The sequence below is a fragment of the Spea bombifrons genome, chromosome 5 (genome assembly GCF_027358695.1).
Source record: "Spea bombifrons isolate aSpeBom1 chromosome 5, aSpeBom1.2.pri, whole genome shotgun sequence".
Taxonomy (NCBI): domain Eukaryota; kingdom Metazoa; phylum Chordata; class Amphibia; order Anura; family Pelobatidae; genus Spea; species Spea bombifrons.
In genome coordinates this window covers 58,145,591-58,168,996 of record NC_071091.1, presented here as the reverse complement: position 1 = coordinate 58,168,996, position 23,406 = coordinate 58,145,591, and the positions used below count along the sequence as shown (strand labels likewise).

The 23,406-nt window shown below is 36.4% G+C and overlaps 1 protein-coding gene across 1 annotated transcript in view; it reads right to left on the bottom strand.

Annotated features, from left to right (window-relative positions):
* GABBR2 (gamma-aminobutyric acid type B receptor subunit 2) overlaps nucleotides 1-23,406 on the bottom strand; it is a 207,830-nt gene that overhangs the window by 45,895 nt on the left and 138,529 nt on the right. Inside the window, exons 9-11 of the mRNA XM_053467694.1 lie at nucleotides 6,284-6,364; nucleotides 5,362-5,512; nucleotides 4,910-5,042 (exon numbers count right to left, since the gene is read on the bottom strand). Of these exons, the coding sequence (XP_053323669.1) occupies nucleotides 4,910-5,042; nucleotides 5,362-5,512; nucleotides 6,284-6,364 (365 nt within the window). The remainder of the gene's footprint in view (nucleotides 1-4,909; nucleotides 5,043-5,361; nucleotides 5,513-6,283; nucleotides 6,365-23,406) is intronic.

Here is a 23,406-nt window from a genome sequence, read left to right as displayed (position 1 = left end):
TTGGTTTATTACGGGACAAAGCAGGAGAAAAGAAAGAAGCACTATAAAACACCATGATATTTTACTTATGTTATACAAGTTTAAAGTTTTAACCCAAACAGTGTTAGTATTAAATACGCCCAGGTACACTTCGTGCGTGTATAAAAGGGATAACGCCAAATCTAAAAAGAACGATAAAATAATACTATTCTAAGCTGTGCCCTAAAGCCATATGAAATCAAAGAAACTGTATTTTAATTTAAGTTTCAGGTTGTTTTTTCATTTTAATGTGTGAAAAGCAAATATAAATTCTGGAAAAGGGCATACACAACTGCTAGTAATGAAGCTGAAAGGTGGATATAAAATCAGATGCTCTGTAAACACTCTCTGATTTAAAATACATTTTAATAAATTAACAGTTTTTGCATATATATAATATAAAATATATTTAATTTACATTTTATAACTACATGTGATATATTTGATATATTAACTATAATTATTATAATATCTGTTACAAGGCAATTCCATGGCTTGCGGGTAACTGATTCAAATGAATCGGTACTGTCATTAATATACTGTTTTCTGACAGTAATAATTAAAATAATTTTACAAATAATTGTTTTCTAAATAAATGGGGTAATTTTTTCCTGGACACCTTCCCATTCAAGTACTTAAATTGAATACTTTATATTCTATTTTCCTAATCCATTCTGATAGAGCTTGGAAGCACAGCAATGCAATTGAAATCATTTTTGCTGGTTACTTCCTATGAGCATTCTCACTCTCTCACTCAATATTTTTATTAGCTGATGTGTTTCAGATGCCACATACAGGATTTCCTAGTAAACAACTACATTGTTGTCTTTGATCTTTAAGGATTCTCTTGACTGGCATGGTGACAAAAGATTGGCATGAAGCAGAAGAGGTACCAATACTCAAAAATGAATTAATATTCATCTATTTGGTCCAACAATATCATGACAGGGAGTCAGCACAGTTTTATAAAGTAAAATTAATGTCAGAGGAGGTGAGCAAAAGGATAGATCAGGGTTTCAGTGGATGCAATTTATTTAGATTATTTATGAACAGGCTGAGGCAATATTTTTTGCATCTCAATTATATATCTGGTCAACCCCTTAATGCCAATTGAGATGCCAGGCACGTCACAGAAAAACATCCCTTTGGTGACATTGCCTGGCACGCCATGATAGTTTTCTTCACCCAACCAATATCGATGCATTCAGCAAAACCAAGATCGGCAGCAGGTAATTTGGTAACATGTAAAACTAATTGTTAAACTATAATTTATGAGCAAGTCTTAAAATTAGTGCTAAATCTACAAAAATAATCTTGCATGGAGAGAGTTAAAATACTGGCATCTTAAATTTCCATGGGGTGTCTAGTTTTAAAAATGTATGATTTTATGGGGTTTATCAAATTGCCCGGGTTCAATGATATCCCAAAAAATAGGACATGGGCACATACTGACCAGATGTTGAAATTCCAGAAAAATGCACACCTGGCAAAGGTGGATTTTTACCTCCCAAATAACCTTACAAACCCATGCAAAATAATAACTACCACAAAGTTTGACAAACCAAAATGGTTTTGAAATAGCAATGTGCTACTTGTGTGTATTGTCCTATAACTTGCATATTCAGAATGCAATGTCATAAAAGTCAGTGTTGGTGTAATTGTCAGGTGTCCCAATACTTTTGTCCATATAGTGTATTTATAGAAGGTCTGTTGTAAGATCATAGCTATTTCCTCACAGGTCCATTGATGAAACACAATTTGTGCAGGGTTACCTATAGTTTGTGTAATGATTTGAGAAATTTGAGAAATTAGTGTTCTCTCATGAGTTTTTCAGGTAGTTGGCTTTAAGATGCCCTGCTGACCTAACGATGTGCCTGCAAATGGAATTGTAAATTAATTATACACCATTACAAAAAAACATAAAACAAAAGCACTAAAATAGTGCTAAATAGAAAATACCAGAATAAGCTATTACCCAATGTGATGACTGTTACCATAAGACATTCTAAAAACCTGGACACTTGTTTGCAAAGTGAAGCATATTCTGTAAACATCCTTATTTATTCCTGGAAGATGTTATTACTTTAATGTGGTGTTTGTGATGGGTTTGTGTAAAATGGGTCACTATAAGACTCAAAAAACTGTTTCATGGTAGCTAAAAGATGGTGTCTGACAGATGGAAGTGGGAGTATTGGCAAAAGGACCCTACTGTTAGCTGAGCTTGCAGTACGGATCAAAACAACACATGAAAGAGCCCATTCCTTTTTTTCTCTTGTTTCATAAGGAAAGTGTTTGTCAAGTTCATTAAAAAATAATATTATTACTAACTTACTTAACAATTTAACAAAGTCAAGACGCAACCGTCAGCAGGAAAGTTGATGTTGACTGTCTTGTGGGAAAAAGTTGGTATGACGGGAAAATTGTATCACAAAAGAAGGTGACTATGTTGAAAAGTGATGTAATTTGTTCTGGATGTCATTTGTTTTGAAATAAATAAGTTTAAAATTTTTTTTTCGAATGTCCCTCGTGTATATATATATATATTGTATGATATCGTATGTATCATATATTTATATTACATATTTTGGCATTAGTTGCCATGTCACTTTGCTGATTATCTGGAAAATAAAAGATACAGTTACTTAACTAAATGTACTGGGTAGTAGCTATCAGAGACTCAATGCCAAGTTATGGTGTCAGAATCTGGACTGCACATTTATAGCAACACGCTTAGTGGGGGGGGGCGGCACGAGAGAGCTGTGCCTATGAATGACCAAATCTCCCAGATCAGCCACACAAGATGAACAATCACCTGCACAGGATAAAGGATTTGTAATGGCCTCCAGGTCCCTGTTGCAGATGCACTCTTTAAGACCTCTGTTACAAAATGCAGTCCTCTTACGTGTGACAGATGCACTTTTATTCAGTAAGAATACTGTATAGTCGTATTGGTCCAAGAGAAAATGAAGTTTAAAAATAAAATGTATTTCTATAATTTTTAAATTCATTTTTTTGGTTTTTTTCATTATGTAATAAGACCTATCATAGATATGGTATCTACAGTAATGACTTACTGTGTTACAGGTGGAGAATTATCCCAAGAATACTAATCTCAACAATCAAGACTCAGTGTATCAACCCAGGTGACTATTAATTATAAATGCCTCTTGTTGAAAAGTAACCAAAAATAGTATTCACCATCGATGTGACATTTAAAGTGCAAAGATCATCTGTAAAAAGGTGCAGAGTTCTTGGACTTCATTAAATGGAATTAGTTAAGGAGAAACATTGATGTATTATCTTTCTGGAACCAAAGCACCTGCTACACATTGCAGTATGTGTAAGTCAGTGAAACTGTTATATTCTTTAGATAGTAAAGTTTGTGTGATTGGTTTTTTATAAATATGGAAGTGGAACGTAAAGGTTAGCACATTTTTTTTCTCTACAGGTTACAGGTTAATAAAAGCGTACTAAAAAAACTAACATAGCACTTCTATATTATTCATTGTTAAGGCTGTATGGAGTACAATATATATATATATATATATATATATATATATATATATATTTACATTTTTTTAAGGTGGAGATGCTTTCTATTATCTACCTACACAACATTTCATCTCAGAAATAAATAAGCATCATGCATGGTCAGTCCCAGTGAGTTTCTCCTAGAAGTAGTGCTGCGTATAAACGCCCGATTCTGAGCTTAGTTAAATCTTAATTGAAATAAATAATTTATGGTTGAGTCTCTTCCGATATCAATTGATTCTAACAGAAAGGTCATTATCTGGTAGACTAATGGGATGCCTATGAGTTCGCTCCAGTTTCAACACAAGTTTCTTCTAATAGACATGCCCTGCAAGGTATAAACACTTCATAATGATACAGTTATTTGTGGGAATAATGTTCACCCTCGCTATCGGTCATACCGGTACATCCATAAAGGGGATGCAAGATGTCCCGTAGGACATACCAGCATGTCCAGTAGTTTTATGCTTTGACAGGGATATCTCCCAGCCGCTAACGACTGCCTGGACTCTAACCTGTCAGTAGACACCAGCATCACTTGCCTCCTTCGGACAGATCTAGTGTAACGATCAGGCTTTCCCTTTCTGATAGGCGGCAATGCAGACACCCACCTGACTTTGGGGAAGAGAAAAGAGACCCTGCTAGTGTCTCTGATTGCCCCCCTGCTGGCCAATCACACACATTGCGATCAGCATTGCAGGGCTAAGTTTCTCTCTCTTCCAAGAAATGTAAAAAAGTAAAAAAAAAATGTATGTAAAAAAAAAAATATAAAATTAAAAAAGGAAAATAAATAAACACTATAAGGAGCTCAGTCACTGTGACATCATTGAAATCCAAAAGATCTATGGGAGATATTTCCAAAGGAATCTCTGTCAATATTGAAATGAGAACACATATTTTCTTGCAATCCTTTTGCCCTAGCACTACCGGTTTATAAAAAAAAAAACTTTACTACCCCCTAACCTCTTAAGACAGTAGTATTAAAAATGTTACAATATAAGGTAATAAGTAAAGAATGCATATGGCCATCTAGAACATAAAAATATGTATCTGAGGTGAGCAGTGGCATCCACTGTGTAAAGGAAATCCTAAAACGGAATTGCAAAAATTATTATGTTTTATGTGTTTCTATGGTTTCAAAAGAAATCCCTTCTTTTCCTGAAAAAAGGATGTGTAATTTGTGTGGATGCATAAAATAGAAGGGGCAAAAAATGTTGATAATCACACACAGACTCAGTACATAGCAAAGAGGATCCTTATAGGTAGTCCTTTGTGATGTTCATACGTAACAATTCTACAATTGGTCAATAATTCAACTGGTCGAGTGTCAAAAATGTACAAAACGTAGAGATTTACTTACAGTACATAATGTTTCAAATGTGTTAGCAGAAACAAATGACCCATCGAGTCCAAAAAGAAAGATGGAAGCATAGGAAAGCATTCCTCCAAGAATAATAAGGTTATTCATGTAAGGACTGGACATTTTTATCAACCTAAGAGAAGAAAAAAATAGGTCCATGTTACAACACCTTAGAAACCAATATTTTGTAAGGGTAAAGTCAGCCTATATTTATGTTTCCAGGACCTTATTAATTAATTACAAATGATGACTAGGTATTTTCTTTTTAACTTTATAACATAAACATGTTGCACATTACCTTATACTTGTAAAAAAAAGGTTATGAAGTTATTCAAAGTAATAGTACTATCTTTGGGTTAACAAATAAGATGTTTGGCTATATTTGGAGTAGTTTCAATTGATTTATGTTGCGCATATCATCAGTACTTAATGTTAGATACACGAGTACTTACTTCTGATTTCGGTTTTTGATATTAAAGAATAAAAATGTGCTAGCCATGATCATCCCAATAATGGTGATAGCTGAAAGAATACTGTAGAGTGGTAGATAGATCTGGCGACGCTCCATTCTGATAAAAGTTTGATCCTTCGGAGGTTCTACACCTGAAATAAAAATAAGATTTTTTTTAAATGGATACTGACCATGTGACAGTTTTAACTGGCATGGTTTCTCTTACTGTAAAATATATTTAAATTTTAAAAGGTGTATTCTATCCCCATCTTGATGAAGAAGAACGAATATCAAAAGTATTTCAAACTCAATTCATCTAATAAATAATTGCAGTCTCCCAGATCGCAACAATTAATGAAAAGGAGTAGAGAATTAAATGAAAAATAGAGTTAAATGTTAAATCTATAGAATTTGAATACTATATATATATATATATATATATATATATATATATATATATATATATATATATATATATATAGTCTTTTATGTATATAAATATTTATAGCAAGTTTTTTCATTAATTTCAATTAATTTCAACTAATTTCTTAGCCATATGCAGCCATATGTAGCAGAGTACTCATTACTCCCCCCCAAAAAAAAACAAAAACCCACAACAGATCTCCAAATACAGTTTTTGGTAGAAATACAGGTCATACTAGGCTATGGGGCTTTTACACAACTTTTCTTTAGATGCATTCAAGCACAGAAATGCATTGCATACGGACAATTTAAATTTTATTTTTTTTTCGGTGAAAGCTATCCATTCAAGTCTTTACACCATTTGTTTGCTTTTAGACATGATACTGTTCCCCTCTGCTCTGCACGCTCTTAGCCAATGGAATCTTATGTGATTAAACTGGTAAGGAATTCAGCCATTGTAAAACAGCCATTGGCTTTACATGTTAAATATCTCAATATACCTTGAAATCTAATGGTGTCATTGATCAATTCCAGGCTGTCAGCTACTGCATTGTATTCGCCCACCTTCACCTCTTTACCATCTGCAGAGAAACAAAGGCAGAAAGTAATAGGTTACATTAGTCGTCTCACCATACATTTTTACTGTCAGGTTGTTACAGGCTAACATATAATTTAAGAGGTTTAAAATAGGTACATGCAAAGCTGACGTTCACCATGTTGTAAAGCACATGTGAATAAAATCATGGAGATGGATAAAGATGCCTTGGATCAACCTTGCTGGGTGTTCTAGGTCAATTGACAAATTTGTGACTTTATAAGTGCAAGTACTATAATCTCATAAATGACTCTATGTATGTGATATCATTCTGGCTTTCTGTGTGCCTTCTTCCTGCTTATTTGTAGGCTTTTCCAGGTGTCTATCTGGCTGTTTTGATCTTTATCTGCCTTTTTGTGCCATATATATATATATATATATATATATATATATATATATATTTGTCTAATAAGCATATAGCATATTAACTCAACAATATATTGTTCTTAAATTGTTCTTGATGCATTGCTGAAGTTATAGTAAATATTTATTCCCGTATTCATAATGTCAATTAAAAGTGATAATCAACAAAAAGCGATAATGCACAAAAAGCAATATCTAGCACCAACAGTATTGTAAAAAAAAGTTGAATATGTTAATTGAATACATAAAGCTCACTGTCAAATAGATCTTTAGTTTGATGCATGATAAACTGGGAGCAAAACACAAAGGTTTAACATAGAGCGCGAACAGTGTTTAAAAGATGTCTACGCAAATACCAACCAAGAACCTCTTCGCATATTGTCATTTAATTTAATAATAATCAAATAAAACCTCTAATGGTGAAAAGAGCGACCAATGCGAATGTAAATGGGCACAAATCAGCCCTCTGTAATATGGCCAAAAAGTATTTTCATTCGTCCACCAGAAGAGTTATGGGGATAACTGGTAGATTGTCCCAAGGGGGGGTATGGCAGAGAAGGCAGATAAGAAGACGTTTTGCCCATATTGCAGTGCCCCTTTACACGAGCATTGGTTGCTCTGGGGATCGTAAGATCGTTATATGTGGTCACCATTACAGGTGTTATTTGAGATACTACACTATAAGCGATTTTTCTGTCTCTTTTGTGTTTTTTTATTTTGCATACCTTTACCCTATTACTTTTTCTTTCTCTTTATTCTTCATGTTACTGTAAGACAATTGTGGAGTTTGTTTCGTATGCTGTGGCTGCGTTCACATATTACTAGTGGGTTTCTACTGAGAGAATTAACCACATTAATATAGCGCTTACAAGCAGCCTTTTATTCATCTTGGATGAAGTCTCTAACTCTGACAACTGTTGTACATATTCTCTTAATGTGGAGTCAGTATTTCTATTTTAAACCCTGCTTGTCTGCTTGTTCTTTTATAGGAAAAAATGGGTCAACCAAGCAATGAATAGTAGATTTGATGGGAGAGGAGCTAGACATGAGAAGAGACAGTGTCCCGTCGTGTCTTATTTGACAAGTTTGATACTTTAAATATGTTCCCTTTTCTGCTGTCGACATTGAGGAGGTTCTAGGTATTTAAATATAGCATATTTAAATATATAGTAAGACAACTGTTATCATATAATAGATAACGTCTGCATGTTGCCTTTACGGCAACTATCCATACTGCTGTTCATTTTAAGGCCATGGGTAACATGCTGTGCAGGCTGTGTTAGTTAGGTATAGTTAATAATGATGTAAGTGGGCTGGTTGGTGAAGTCAGAGACCTCGATTGTATCTACCCTATTAAGCAGAGGTGCATTGGGGAGAATCACTGCCTAATAGGGAACTGCCCCCGGAGGTTTTAGGAAGTATTCTGTATAATGATACCATTGCCTCAGACCTTTTTGTATTGGAACTGTCAATCAATGATTATAATATAATACCGTATTTGCTCGATTATAAGACGACCCTGATTATAAGACGACCCCCCAAATCTGAATATTAATTTAGGAAAAAAAGAAAAAGCCTGAATATAAGACGACCCTATAGGAAAAAAGTTTTACCAGTAAATGTTAATTCATCTAAACTATTTTTTTTTAATAAAAGCTATGATTGAGAAAAATATTTTGGTTTTATTTCCTTCTATTTTCCAACCTGCCCCTCAGTTATGTACATCTGCCCCAGAAATGCCTTATACCCCTTATATGCTACTGTGCCCCATGATATGCCTTTTAACCCTCTAAATGTCACTGTGCCCCATGATATGCCTTTAACCCTATATGCCACTGTGCCCCATGATATGCCTTTTGACCCCCTATGTACCACTCTGCCTCCAGAAATGCCTTATACCCCTATATGCCACTCTGGCATTTAGAGGGTTAAAAGGCATATTATGAGGAAGAGTGGCATATAGGTAGGTTTAAGGCATTCAGGAGGCAGAGTGGCGTATAGAGGGTTAAAAAGGCATTTCTGGAGTTAGAGTGGCATTAAGGGGGTTAAAAGGCATTTCACAGAGCACTCTGCCTCCAGAAATGCCTTATGCCCCCCATTTAACACTCCACCGCCCCCCCAAACTTACCGGTGCTTCTGACTTCCCTGTCATGTAGCCGGGGCAGCGTGTAGATCCCACGCACTTACGCTGCAGCCGGAAGGAGGTATGGCTAGCAGCGGGGGTTGTCTGCAGGTGCCGCACCGGTGCGGGGAACTCTGATCTCTGACAGTCGGGATGGACGCAGACAACCCCCGCTGCTAGCCACGCCTCCTTCCTGCTGCAGCGGAAGTTGTCTACGCGAATCGCGTAGACATCTACACGCTGCCCCAGCTACACACCGGGGACTCAGAAGTACCGGTAAGTGGGGCGGGGGGGGGACAGGAGGATCCAGGTCCCCTGCAGCTGCGGGGGATCTGGATCTTAGTCGTCTCATAGTGAGACCTATTTGAGGTCGGATTATAAGACGACACCGATTATAAGACGAGGGGTATTTTTCATTTGCTCTGAAAAAAACCTCGTCTTATAATCGAGCGAATACGGTAATTATTTTATATATATATATATATATATATCTATACACACATATTTACATATATACAGTATATATGTTATCTGATGCACGAATCTTGAGCGTGAAAAATCAATAATGAGCTGCGTGAAAAGTGTATTTTCATCATAATTAAATCAACCTACAGACATGCTTTTCTGAAGCATGGTTATTATTTTGACTGTTCATTTTGGAAAACATGACGAAATATGCCAGTATAATAAGAGGGTTACATAACGTTTTTTTTGTCAGGGACGCTCTTTATTCTTTGACAAGAACAGCCCGTTAACTTTTCCATTAAGAGCTGAGGGAAATTTCCTAGGGCGCAAGCTGAGATGTCACATTATTAACTCTACATGCTCCAGCGCTATGAAATACAGGAGAATTAGTCAGCAGGAGAGTTTATAGGAGAGACACAGTTGGATTTCACATGTTTACGTTGCGAAGGGCCCATCTCAGTGAGCTTCTGCTGCAAGAATAGCTTGGATGGCCCTGTATAAAGCATATTTAAATCTGCGAGGTTCCTTTAAAGTCTTCTCAATGATTGAACTAGGAATTATACAGGAATAGATGGGAATTCAGGCCACCTTGGGGCTGAATGCACAGTTGGGTGTATTATCTGACGATCACAAGGTCTATAAGTGCTGATTTGGTATCCATTGTGTTTATCGGCACAGTCTCCTTAGTTTCATTTGGGGTATGACATAATACTGCGGTGCTGAGAGAGCAGCTACAAATCTTCTGTCGCCACTCTAGCACAATACTACAATTTTATTTCTTAAAACAAGACTTCGTCCACATATTTGAAATATAATGTATTTTTAATTATGTTAATCTTTTTTTTAAAATAAATGTTTCTAGGATTCTAAAATACTTACAAATGTAATTTGTATAGAGTGATGATAGGAGTGTAGCTATAAAAAAAGGACATGGTTAGAGGAACTCTGATAGTGAAATTGTTCCAAGTGGTATGATTACCGTTGTTACATTGTTACAGCAGTTAGATTACAGTAGTTTTGACAAATTACTGACAATGCGCTGACATTCCTTTGAAAGTTGTGACAACATCCAGTATTGTCTTCAAGGTAACGGTATACATGTCTACATCTACATGTCAAATGATGGATGTGTGCATGGGTTTCCCCCCCCAATATTTATGTTGGTATAAATTTCATCATTAAACAATTTATGCTATTTTATTGTGTAAAACCTGTTTTGCACATTTTGCACTAAAAGTAGAATGGCGTTAATGGTTTACCTGGAAAGCAAGTAAACTGCTGTCCAACCTCACTTGAGGTTTATTGATAAACCACCATTGTGGCAGTGTAATGGGTAACACTGTGCTACTGTTCTGTGGGAAACCCTCTGCTTGGCCCTAAGCCATTTCACGTGAAGGCAATTTAGCATTGAAGGTTGGAGGGCTGTTAGGGTTTATTCACTAAAGCAGGGTTTTGTAGGAGAGTTTCACTTTCTGGTACATTTCATTATGAATTATGAAAAGGAAAACCCAAGCTCTTCCTGCAGTAATTGCTGAGCTGGCATTGTAACATGGAATGTTAATTTGACTGGATCATATATTATACAGTTCAGAAAATGTTGTGATAAAACCATTTATACATTTTTGGAATCTCAGTTTTGCCAATGTAACCCTGTTTATTCACTCTGCTGATATCTTTATTACCAACCCAAGAATGTACATGTCATCCCCTACAATGGCTATAGGAGAGGATATGGTTAGCCCCTATGGTGAGGAGTTAGTAGAATCTAGGAGGGGAATGGGCATGACCAAACACAAATCCACTATCCAGAGACTGAAGATATTAAAGGAGAAATAAACATCTTTAGTTTACACTTAATGTATTAATTAAGCAAGCCTTTTTTATATTCAATGGCAAAGAAAACACATTTTTTGTAAAATCACTATGTCATTGATGATGTCATTTGTGATGTCATGTCATGTAATTAGAAATAGCACGTGTTTTAAAGTTTGGCATTCACCAACAATAGCAGTAACAACAGGCATTTCTATAGCACTTTTCTCCCAGTGGGACTCAAAGTGCTTTAAACATATTTATATTAACTTAATGTAGTTACATAATTGGAGATTAATGTGGAACAATACAAGTGAATTAGCTGAATGCTTGGGAGAAAAAATGAGCTTTTAGTCTTATTTTTTCTAAAGATGACTGAATGTGCCAGCATAGTTCCAGCGTGTAAGAGAATTAATTGAAGCCTGATTTTGTGCCCATCCTGGGAACGAGTTTAGATGTAGGGTGATAACTCCTTCAAGTAACAAGGGTACTGGTTATTTAGGGCTTTAGATGTCAACAAGCCAGTGACGATGAAGTTCTTTTCTGGGAGGCCTCGGTATAGTGTGTTGAGTGATCCAGACGAGATGTCACAAAAGCATGGATTAGGGTGGCAGTGTCCTGAGATGGAGTTAGGTGCTTTGTCCTGGCTATGTTCCTCAGATGAAAGAAAGCCGATTTTGTCACAACAGAAATCTGATTTTTAAGTGACACACTGCTGTCAAGCAACACTCCAAGGTTTCACACTTTGCTTGATATGGATATCTCTGAATCACCAAGGATTACACTGGGTGGATTGGCATTCAACAGGATTGATGAAGTTATCCTCTTGATCAATGGTCTCAAATGCAACTGATAAATCTAGAAGAATTTCCATTGAGCAATTACCCCATCAGGAGATCATTTAGAACACAAACCAGGGCTGTTTCAATGCTGTGATGTTTTCTGAAGCCTGATTGGAAAGTATCAAAGATGTTGTTTCTCGAGAGATGGGCCTCAAGTTGAAACTAAAGTTTTTTGCCATTGAATTTTCTTTGTTTTTTTTCAAACATACATCACTTAACTCAAATTCTAAGTATCTATTTTTTAAATAACTACTTTGCACTAAAAAAAGTTCAATGCTTTTTATATCCGGAGCCCAGGGGAAAAAGAGTTTCATATAGAAACTCAAGTTGACACCCACAAAACATCCCAGCTATGTTTATAAATTACCCCCATTATCTCTGGTGTATATATGCAATTTCAAAACTAGCAAGCAAATCGAATTTAGACTTATTATTTCATAAAAGCATACAATTTGATCTTATTTTCTTTATACAATTGAATCCTAAGGCCTTTTTACACACAAGAGCTCTGAAAATAAAGAAGTTGAAACAGTGCATGATGATTGACAGTCTTAAAACAAAGTTTAACCCCTTAAGGACAATGAGCGGTCCCTAAACCCATTGAGAACAATGCATTTTGAGCCCATACATGTACAGGCTTTGTCATTAAGGGGTTAATTATTACTAAGGGTAGGTACTGGTTGGATGCTTTGTGAAGAAAACCTTTTGCTTAAGTTGCCTAAAATGACCTTTCATGTTTAAACAGGCTAACTTGTTTCTTACTTCACATAATGTTAATTGACCTTTAAAAGGTATGCAGAGCTGCAATTTACTGCAGGTTGTGAGGAAGTCGATTGAAAGGATGCTCAATTGTTTCAAATTCTTTTCGCACTAATTGTGTCTGGATTTAAACTTTTATTTGACTGGATGTCCACATGCCTTAAATCAGTTTAATATGACTTACTAGCAATGACACTTGAAAAGTGATGGTGGAGTAGCAAAGGAACAAAAGAAGGATCACTTAATTTCACAACATAACAGATTTGTAAATTTATGTTTGCAATAAAGATATATATAGAATAGGGCCTAAGCATCGAAGAGTCCACCATTACAACTGGTTTTATTTGATCATTTATTAAAAAGTAGTAAAATATTGTTATTTAACACTGAGACAGATCAACTTTTTATCTCTTTGTTAAATGTTTATGTAAAATTGCCAGTTATTAAATATTCTCTTCACACATTATTTGCTTATGCGTTTCCAAAACTGTTGTGACACTATATATTTAATCCAAAGGGTAACATCCTAGCATGTGAGTTGTATTCGCCTTTTACTACTATAGTAAAGTAAAATATATAACACTGAAAAACAATTCTGTTAGTATGGTTTTATGGAGTTCTTCTTCTAGTGCTTCTGTCATAAAGTGCATAAGTTAGAAATACCTCTCCCAGCACTAGAATCCCAATGCATTTAATGAACCCTTTAAACAACTGCAAATGTAGGGGATATGCCTCAAAAAACTGGCCCTTGAGGACCAAGGACGTATCCCCTATGTCATGGCCTTTTTCTATCAGCACGGATCAGCATCTAACAGTGAGTGGGAGATCAGGCTAGAAAACCACAGCCTGGTCTAAAATTTGTGGCCCAGAGCTGCCAGATTGAATCAGTCCAATTTTAAATCAACAAGGATTTCAATGCCTGAACGCAAACATCCTGTAATATCTATCCTTGTAAATAATTTTAAAAATCTATTTCCCAGCCCCATGCAATGCTCCCCGGTTACAAGTTTCAAAAGTATACAAAAAGCGAGTAATTAGAATTGGGGGCAATTACCTATGTTTGGGGATATACCTGAACATAAAATGTTTTTTTTCTTTTTGGGAAAAAGACACAAAGCAAAATTGCAAAACAGGCATCAAAAACATGAAAACAAAAATAGTTACCACCAAAATTGTAAGAGATTGGTAATAATATGGCTGCCTGAAAAGTGTTCCTAGTAAATTAGCCTGGGTTGTCTTCTTTATAATAACGAATAATTTTATGAGGTGGTTTTGGAATCTGTGACTACTGTTGAAGTCCCATTATGCCAAATTTCATTAAAAAACAAAAACCCTATAACTGCCAACATAAATTCATTAATTGTAATATTGTTTTTCAATTGCTTGTGATAGCATTATCTACATGATTTAATTCAGCCTAATGTTTTGTAGGTAGGAGGGCACATGGATGTGGATGTATGTATCTATAACTAAATTTATTGGGTATATTGTAACTTGCTTTGATGTATGATCAAGCAGTTTATGCCCATATATGTCTTATGTATGGTGTAATAGAAATGTGTGATTTATTATAGTGTGTCTCCTAACAATTGATAAATATCCTTGTGGGTCAAAAGATGCCGGCAGTAATGTATTCTATTAAAAATGCATATAAAGAAACAGGACATTTTCCTGTTATTCCACATGAATGCTCCTGATTTTTCTTTCAGAAGAGCAGGTAGACAAGAGCACTGATGTTGACAACACCACTGAATTTTTAAAAATATGATGGTACAATAGACTACAACACAGATTCTTAAGGAGCACTGATGGGTCTCCGATATCACAGTTACATTCTTGGACAGTACACATTTAATACAGTATCGGGTTATATGAATGCATACACAACATAAAAAAACTATGATGTTATTGTCCTGTTTTTTTAAAAAAAAACATAGAATTCCACAGAATTTGGTCTTTCTAGTTTACCCAGTTTTCTTGACTTTTCATCAGCTATAGGTCTTGTCTTATATTCAAGATAGCTTTATGTAGGGGCAAAACTATAGGACTCTGGTGCACAATTGCCCTGTGACCTCCCAACTTCATGAATCAAAGATGTCCATAGTGACATCTTTTCCTCCCTTTTTTTCTGCCCCTTGCCCCTCCCCCTCCAACATACACTGTGTTACACATGTAAGCACATTAACATACATTTACACACTCACTAACAAACACGTATACACTAATTCACACACACCTTCTCACACCACCCATGCTAACACACGCTCCATCTCACACCACATACACATACAGTACAAACATTTACACATTGATGCTCACACACTTGCATACACACATACATGCTCACACACTTATACATACACATTCATGCTCATATCACTTATACATATAAATCCACGCTCAGGGATATTCATGCTTACAAAGCCTTATACATTATTACTTGCTGTTGCTCTTTCTGTTGCTGACTCCGGATTGTCTGACCTTCCTGCTTCTTCTCTGGTATCCAGACCCTGGCTCACCAGTAACTATCCTAACATACATACAAATTCATGCTCACATACATACAAACATACATACTACCTCCCTTCCGTTTGCACTCCCTTACCTCTTCTGCAGATCTCAGTCTGTAGGAGCTGCCTCGGTTTCACCTCAAAGTCACGTGGCATAAAGTGACCCTGCTACATTCCTGCCTCCCCATGTTGTTTCAAAATAGTTTAGAAAGGGCCGGTCCAGGTCAGAAGGACCCTTTCTGAACAATTTTGATGCTGCACAAGGAGACTGGAACAAGTGGCCGTCAGGGCCCCCAGAGAGACAGGCCACGTCGCAGTTGCGACCGCTGTAGTTATGCCACTGGCTTTATGCCATTGCCATGCATGTTTAAATAATAACTGTATAATAGGTGGAGGGGGATAATGCATAAAGGATAGGCACAATTTGGTATACTATGGGAATATATAGGGGCTTAAAATAGGGCGGGCCCTTTGTTGTTCGTAATTTAAAGCCCGGTGAGTGGCTTTGGTTGGAGGCAGGGCTAGGTGTGCATTGGGCAAGGCTAGCTATGCATCCTATTTTAGTGCAACACAGTTTTGCCAATACCAACCTGATGGGAATTAAATATATACAAGTTTTCTATTCTAAAATGTAGGGATCTGCATGCTTAACAATGCCTCACTGATCAAGCCTTCTTTAATTTATATATAGGAAAACTTTCTGGCACTGGTAAAATGCTTGAGGCTCCAATGTCAATTTGACTTTGTGTCACAGCTGGATAATAAAAAAAAAATATATTCATTTTTAGGTAATGTGTTATGGTACTAAAGTTGAAGCAAGTAATGGCAAATAATAAAATGTTCTGAAGATAGTAAAAAGATGTTATTGTGCAAAAAACAGCTAGTAATTTAATATATATGTAAAAAAAACTTAGTAATGGTATGCTGAATATTAAAAAGATGATTTGTATAGGTGCAGGGTATGCTGTAGCACATAGCGCATATGAGAAAGTTACTGCGCCCCTTTTAATTATATCTACAGCTGTTTTGGGTTTTATTGCCATACCAGTTACTTTTTTTAAAAAAAATGTTTTTTTTAAGCAGCAAATGTTGTAAATCATAGTCAAAAACCTAATTTAAATTATCAGGTGTTGCTGACATTTTTTAAATTGTCTGCTCTCATTTTGTTAAAGACAAGAATTTTAATGCGACCCCATGACACAACTTTGAACCAAAACCATCAATGTTTGCGCTATACGCCGACAGCCAATTTATAAAATGTGGGTTTAAAAAAAAAAAAAAAGCAGCATAAGTAGGAATCGTACAAACTTCACTTTAAAGTAACCATAATATTTGCATATATTTTAACTGGTTCTGTACATAAATTATGACAAGATGATTTGGTTTGTAATGTATCTCCTTGAATGAATTACTTATGAATAGCAAGTTAATATTTATTTTGAACGCCTTTCAGCTGTCACTTATTTAACTAGGCTGATGTAGAGAAAAAGGCTTAATTTATACAAAAATGATTGGAAATTATAATAATAATAATAATAACAATAATAATAAAGACATTGGTTGTTTATGTCAGACTGTCAGATAATTTTTATGCCAGGTTTAGCTGAGAATGATGTTCATCTAGCTGGTATTATATAAGTAAACCACTGAACTGTAAGATTTTGTGCAAAGCCATTTAAGCATAAATAATTCAACAGAAAAAGAGAGAGCTCGTTTTTCTTCCATTTAGCAGTGTTTGTTAACTATTACAAGCAGAGCTGGCCTTAGGTGTTCTTGCGCCCTGTGCGGACTACTCGTCTGGCGCCCCCCCCATCCCAAAAAAAGAAAGGAATCAAAACTTGTAACAAAACCCCAATCACTATATACTACGCCAAACATTGATGTGGTGTAGGCCTACCACTTCATTGTCTGGCTTAGTAGTAGGGATGCACCGAAACGAATTCTGGACTGAAACCAAAAGTGCAGCATTTACCTGGCCGAAACCGAATATGACCCCCCCCCACACCATAACACATAACAAAACAATTAAATAACAATATTTATATATATATATATATATATATATATATATATGATTAACAGCAATCACATTCTTATCATGCCCGCAGATTCCAGGATGTACTCATAGACTACTTGGCATGATAGGAGTATGATTGCCCTATGTACCCCGTCTCACTCCATTCTCCCTATCTACCCCCTCCTAACTATCTACCCTCTCCCTCTTTGAAGTTCACTTACCTTTCAGAAGTCCTGCGGTGAGGGTGCAAGGCCTCTGCCTCCCAGCTCTGCCACTGTATGGAACAGTATAGAGTGATGGGAGTTATGATGTACTTTAGAGCATAATTATATAATGAAAAATACATTGGAAATGGTACAGCATAACACCCATCACTCTCACACCCTTACCAATCCACACACATACACCAATCCACACATATACACCAATCCACACATATATACCAATCCACACACACATACACCAATCCACACACATACACCAATCCACACATATACACCAATCCACACATATACACCAATCCACACATATACACCAATCCACTCCACACATATACACCAATCCACATATATACACCAATCCACACACACATACCAATCCACACATATACACCAATCCACACATATACCAATCCACACATATACACCAATCCACACATATACACCAATCCACACATATATACCAATCCACACATATACACCAATCCACACGCATACCAATCCACACACGTATACACCAATCCACACATATACACCAATCCACACATATATATACCAATCCACACACATACCAATCCACACATATACACCAATCCACACATATATACCAATCCACACATATACACCAATCCACACATATACACCAAACCACACATATACACCAATCCACACATATACACCAATCCACACATATACACCAATCCACACATATACACCAAACCACACATATATACTAATCCACACATATACCAAACCACACATATATACCAAACCACACATATACACCAATCCACTCTCACTGTCACTCTATGCTTTCCTACCTTTCCTCTTTCAGTTTCTTTGCCTCCTATTCGCTCTTCTTCTTAGTTCTTCTGTCTTCTCTTCTTCCGGGTCAGAGGGCACGGAGACCGGTGGGCGCGGCTTCAGTGCTGTGCGCCGGGATCTGACAGCAAACCCCGGCGCACAGCAGCTGTTGCCGCGGGGATCACAAGGGAGCGGTATCAGAGGTCTGTTAAAGACCTCCGATACTGCTCCCTTGCGAGCCTGCTCCTCCAGCGGCGGACATTACTGTCCGTCTCTGGAGGGGTGCCGGGTGCCCCCATACTGGCGGCAGCGGACCCCGCGGCGGCAGGGACGTCGGACCGCGCTGCGGCGGACCCCGCGGCGGCAGTGTCGTCGGACCGCGCTGCGGCGGCGGCGGCGCCCCCTGGAGTGTGGCGCCCTGTGCGGTCGCACAGGTCGCACACCCCAAAGGCCGGCCCTGATTACAAGGTAACAGACTTAATGATAACAAAAATGAATTTTCCTTAATATGTGTAACTTAGCATTTTTTCTTGCTTATAAAATATTCCTTATTCCATTATACACAGTACATCAAAACATAATTATACACACAAAATATGATTAGCCTTATTTTATGTGGCACATTGGATGGGGACATCATATTCTAATTCACACTGCCCCTATGCTATAAATATATGAAGTGATGGCAATATTTTGACCTTCTGCTATATTAACACTGTATTAAAACCTCTTTATCTCACAGAATAATGCCTCTATATGTATTTATACATTTTAAATGAAGGGTTTTGTCACTTCCTGTAGTCACATTTGTATTTAGTTTTGTGAGAGACTCACCTTTTTTAAACTTGTTTTTATTCAAGGTTATGTGCCAACATATGGAAATCACAAAACGGACAGATAATCAAATGTCGTTAAAGTAAGCAAGCTGTGATATATAGACCTGACAATAACATTTTCCAATTTGTTGATAACAGGAAGAAGACATGAGGACTGGCAGGGATCGACCACGGGAGTCACCATTAACCCCCAAACCAGGTCCTCCAGCAGCTAAGAAACAACACTAATTAACCAATATTAAACTGAAAAGAAAATCTGGCTCCATAAAGTGGTAACTGTTATACTGTATATGCAGTACACTCTAAATTAAATAAACCAAATAAAGTAAACTCCTATGAAGTAGAGCAGGGGTCTATAGTATAGTGTATAGTATTGGAGTGGCTGTGTTTGTATGTATATGCAAGTGTATGGTGTTGGAGTGGCTGTGTGTGTGTGTGTGTGTATGTATGTAAGGTGTTTGATGCATGTATATGTGTGAATTTATGTGTGTGTGTACGTATATATGTAGGGCTCCCCCTGACCATCATTACACCCACATCATAATTCATATGTCATGTCCCCCAACCTCCCTTTTCATACCTCCTACCTCCATCATTTCCACCCCCTATCTTCACCCTGGATTGCACCTAACTCACCCCCCTCCATCAGCACAGATCTTTTTTACGGCTGCAGCTGCAGCCACACATATTTGGATGGCTGGCCTTAAGATCACCCCCAGGTGAGGCAGCCTACCAGGAAATGTCTTTGTATCCCAGTAGGCCAATCTGACCCTGTCACCTGGTCAAGTTGCTGCCTGTCAGATAAAAACTTGTGGTGGGCCTGATGTTGCCGGCGGGTTGTGGTTTGGAAGTCCGCAGTAGGGCATGGCTATACAGGCTGCAGTGGAGGGAGGAGGGTAAAGTCTGTACCTTCATTGACACTGACCTGCATGGTCTTCCTAGGGCTGTACTCCCCATGCTACGTGAAGAGGAGATGCACTCTCTGCAAAGGCAGGCATAGACCTCCGTTAAACCATAAGGAGATAAAAGGGATTAAGAGCAAGTGTATATGTTGCAGACATACTGCAGTATTTAGTTTTATATATTTTTTTTTAAATGGTGTTCCCAGGCAACAAGGTGCTTGGCTTACACCTTTCCCTATGATGAATTGTCCTAATAAGTCTGGTGTTTCACAAACAACTAATACTGCTGAAATGTGGGTTTACACGCATACTAAAAATAGGCATTACAAAGATCTTCAGAGACAAACCATTTGATTTGGATTTTAGCTACAACTATTGATTTTTTACTATTTTATTCCATTGAGAAGCATGGAATATTTTGGTGAAAGATTTTGGTGAATCTTTTGGTGAAGCTCCCATATTTGCTCGATTATAAGACGACCCTGATTATAAGACGACCCCCCCAAATCGACCCTATAGTATATATAAATGTGTCTAGTATCTAGTAATGCAGATATTACAATATGTTAGCATGTAGGTGTTAAATTTACATTTAAGGTGTTAAACCTTAAATTATTTTCAATTAACCTACATTATTTTGTGTTTAACGTGTATGATATGTTATGGAAAGTTATGTTTATCCTGGGTTATATTTTGGTTACTTTGCATTATATTCTAAATATACCTCTTGGAAACAATAATAAACACCTTCTAGCAACTGGCATTAAAAAGAACAAACACATGGTAACCCTGCTTGATATTGCAGAGGAAATATATCCTGGTAAATGAGTGCCAACTATTTTGGACCGCACAGCACAGCTATTCTTTTGGATGAATTATGCATTTATAATTTTAAACTATATATCCAAACAAAATATATATATATATATATATATATATATATATATATATATATATATATATATATATATATATATATACAGAAAGAGGGGCACATCTTTAAAATATATAAAATAAATATAGTACAATAAAAACAAAATGAGTTCAATACTGAATGAAAAAAAAAGATTAAATGAATAAAAAAGCAGAATGAAAAAACTACCAAATTAAAAAAAGACAAACCTCTCTGGTTTCTCTGGTGTGATAAATGGACACAATAAAGATTCTACACCGGAGGTGTTTTGTTTACTTCATCAGCTTTGGCAGCGTCTACACGATGCACCAGAGAAAGGGATCCCGTTTTCAAATCCAGTGATGCGTGGAATAGTGACATTCTACTAAGTTACCAGCACAAATTAAAGTTGTCTTCATGGCTACCCACGCCACCCGCATAGCCAGCTATTCAAGTTGAACACCACATCTTCTCCTGTCATCGCTTACAGCTATTCTGATACAGATACCAATATATTTCTGGGGATATTAAACCACAGCGTGGATATACAGTATATTTCTACAGCAAAAAAACACGCTGCTACATAAAATAATTCTCAGAATATATTAATGATCTTACAAACATTAATGTGTCTTCCTCATTAATGGTGTCCAGAGACGTCTTTATATTGTTGGGTCAAAAGGTCCCAAGGATTCAGCTCCTTGGTATGCAATATGGTCAGGAAAAATTAAATAGGACTCCCCAAAACTGGGGTACTCTGAGGTAGTGGCCGGCTAAGTAATATATGGTCAAATATGTCTGCCTCAGATCTAACCATGGTAACAAAAAGATCTTTTCTATAAAGAGGAACGGAAATAGTTAAAATAATCTTGTACACTACGGTTTCACAAAAAAAATGAAAGCCATTATTAAAACAAAACAAAAAACTACACCATGCTACAAGCCTATGTCCTGATTTTATATCCCACAAACCTCTTCTGTTTCACGTCTTTAGCTAAGATGTTGAGGCATTTTTAAAATACACAGCATTTTCATATTACATGGTATCCTTAGGTTCACTGTCATTATTCAGACAGGTATGATAAGCATGTACAGTGATAAAGATGGAACATACATTTTTTTTTTGTCACTCAAAACATGTTGCCCAACATCAATTAGACATTGCGTATGCTCATTATGCCGTACGTTGCACCCTTCACAAGAAGACACATTTCAGTGAGAATACCCGAATTGTCATCACAGCTTTTACCTTCATTAAATTAATTTATTAAAACTAGTCTAGCCTTTTCATATGTTAATTAGCCTCCTGACTGCTGTGGAGCTATCAGGTTTAAAAAGACTAAACATTAATTACATTCTCAAGTATGTTAAGCAAATAATCCTTAGCATATCTGATATTTTATTTTTTACTCGGAAGGTTTAATTACTTAAAAACAAAACAGAAACTTTCAAAAACCTTTGTTAGCTTCTATGACTACCACCTATCATTGCCTCCTCTTGAGTCACATGCCGATTGTTCCCGGTACACAACATGACTTGATTATAGAATTAATCCTAGTAAGTTTTTGGTCATCCAACAGTAAGTGGTAAGTGGAACAGCTCCTTTAAAAGTATACCCCAAAGAAGTTGAGATCGGCCCCAGTGATGTCCATTTAACACCCACTTACGATAGCTGCTTGAACTAGTCAACGACAATCAGCAGGTAAACAATAGGGGAATTATAACTTAATGAGACAGAGCAATCATGCACATCTAAGGAAATGGGAAATCAAAGCTGGCTGATTATTAAAGGGATAACATATAGTTTTGTAGCATTTAGAATTATAAAAAGTATGTTTGGGAAAATGCTCTTTTTAAGAATTTTGCTTAAATACACACTTAACATATCATGAATAACAGACTAATTTGCTATATTTTTGTATCTCACATCAATGACTTACAGGCTTGGTTTAAATGTCAACAGGATGTACACAAGATTATTACTTGATAAGGTAAAGAAAGTTATGGCTATTGGGTCAAATTCTTTAAAATAATATTACACATAATTGAAAACAAAACATCCATAAAACAGTAATGTCAAAACCATTTTACCACATTATTCTGTTTACGAAAGGATCATACTTTAATCGATACGTGACTGTAAATCCCAGTAAGCAAATTGGGGTAAGCAAATTGTTTTACCTGTCCACAATTTATTTGCAATAGATTTTATGATGTTCTACCTCTCAGCTGAAAGTTAACAATGTTTCTGTCTCGAAGGGAAGTAAACGTACACACAGTTATACTTCCTTTGTAATCTTTATTGTCTTGATTTGCACATGTGTCACCTTCCAAGATAAAGTCTGTAATATTTTTAACTTGTTATCGCTTGTTATATTGATGTCTATGGTAAGATTCCGTAGAATTTAATATATCGCTCATAAGGACTTAGGGAAATAAAAATATGAGGCCATTCAAATCAAACTCTTATTACTGAACGATTGTCA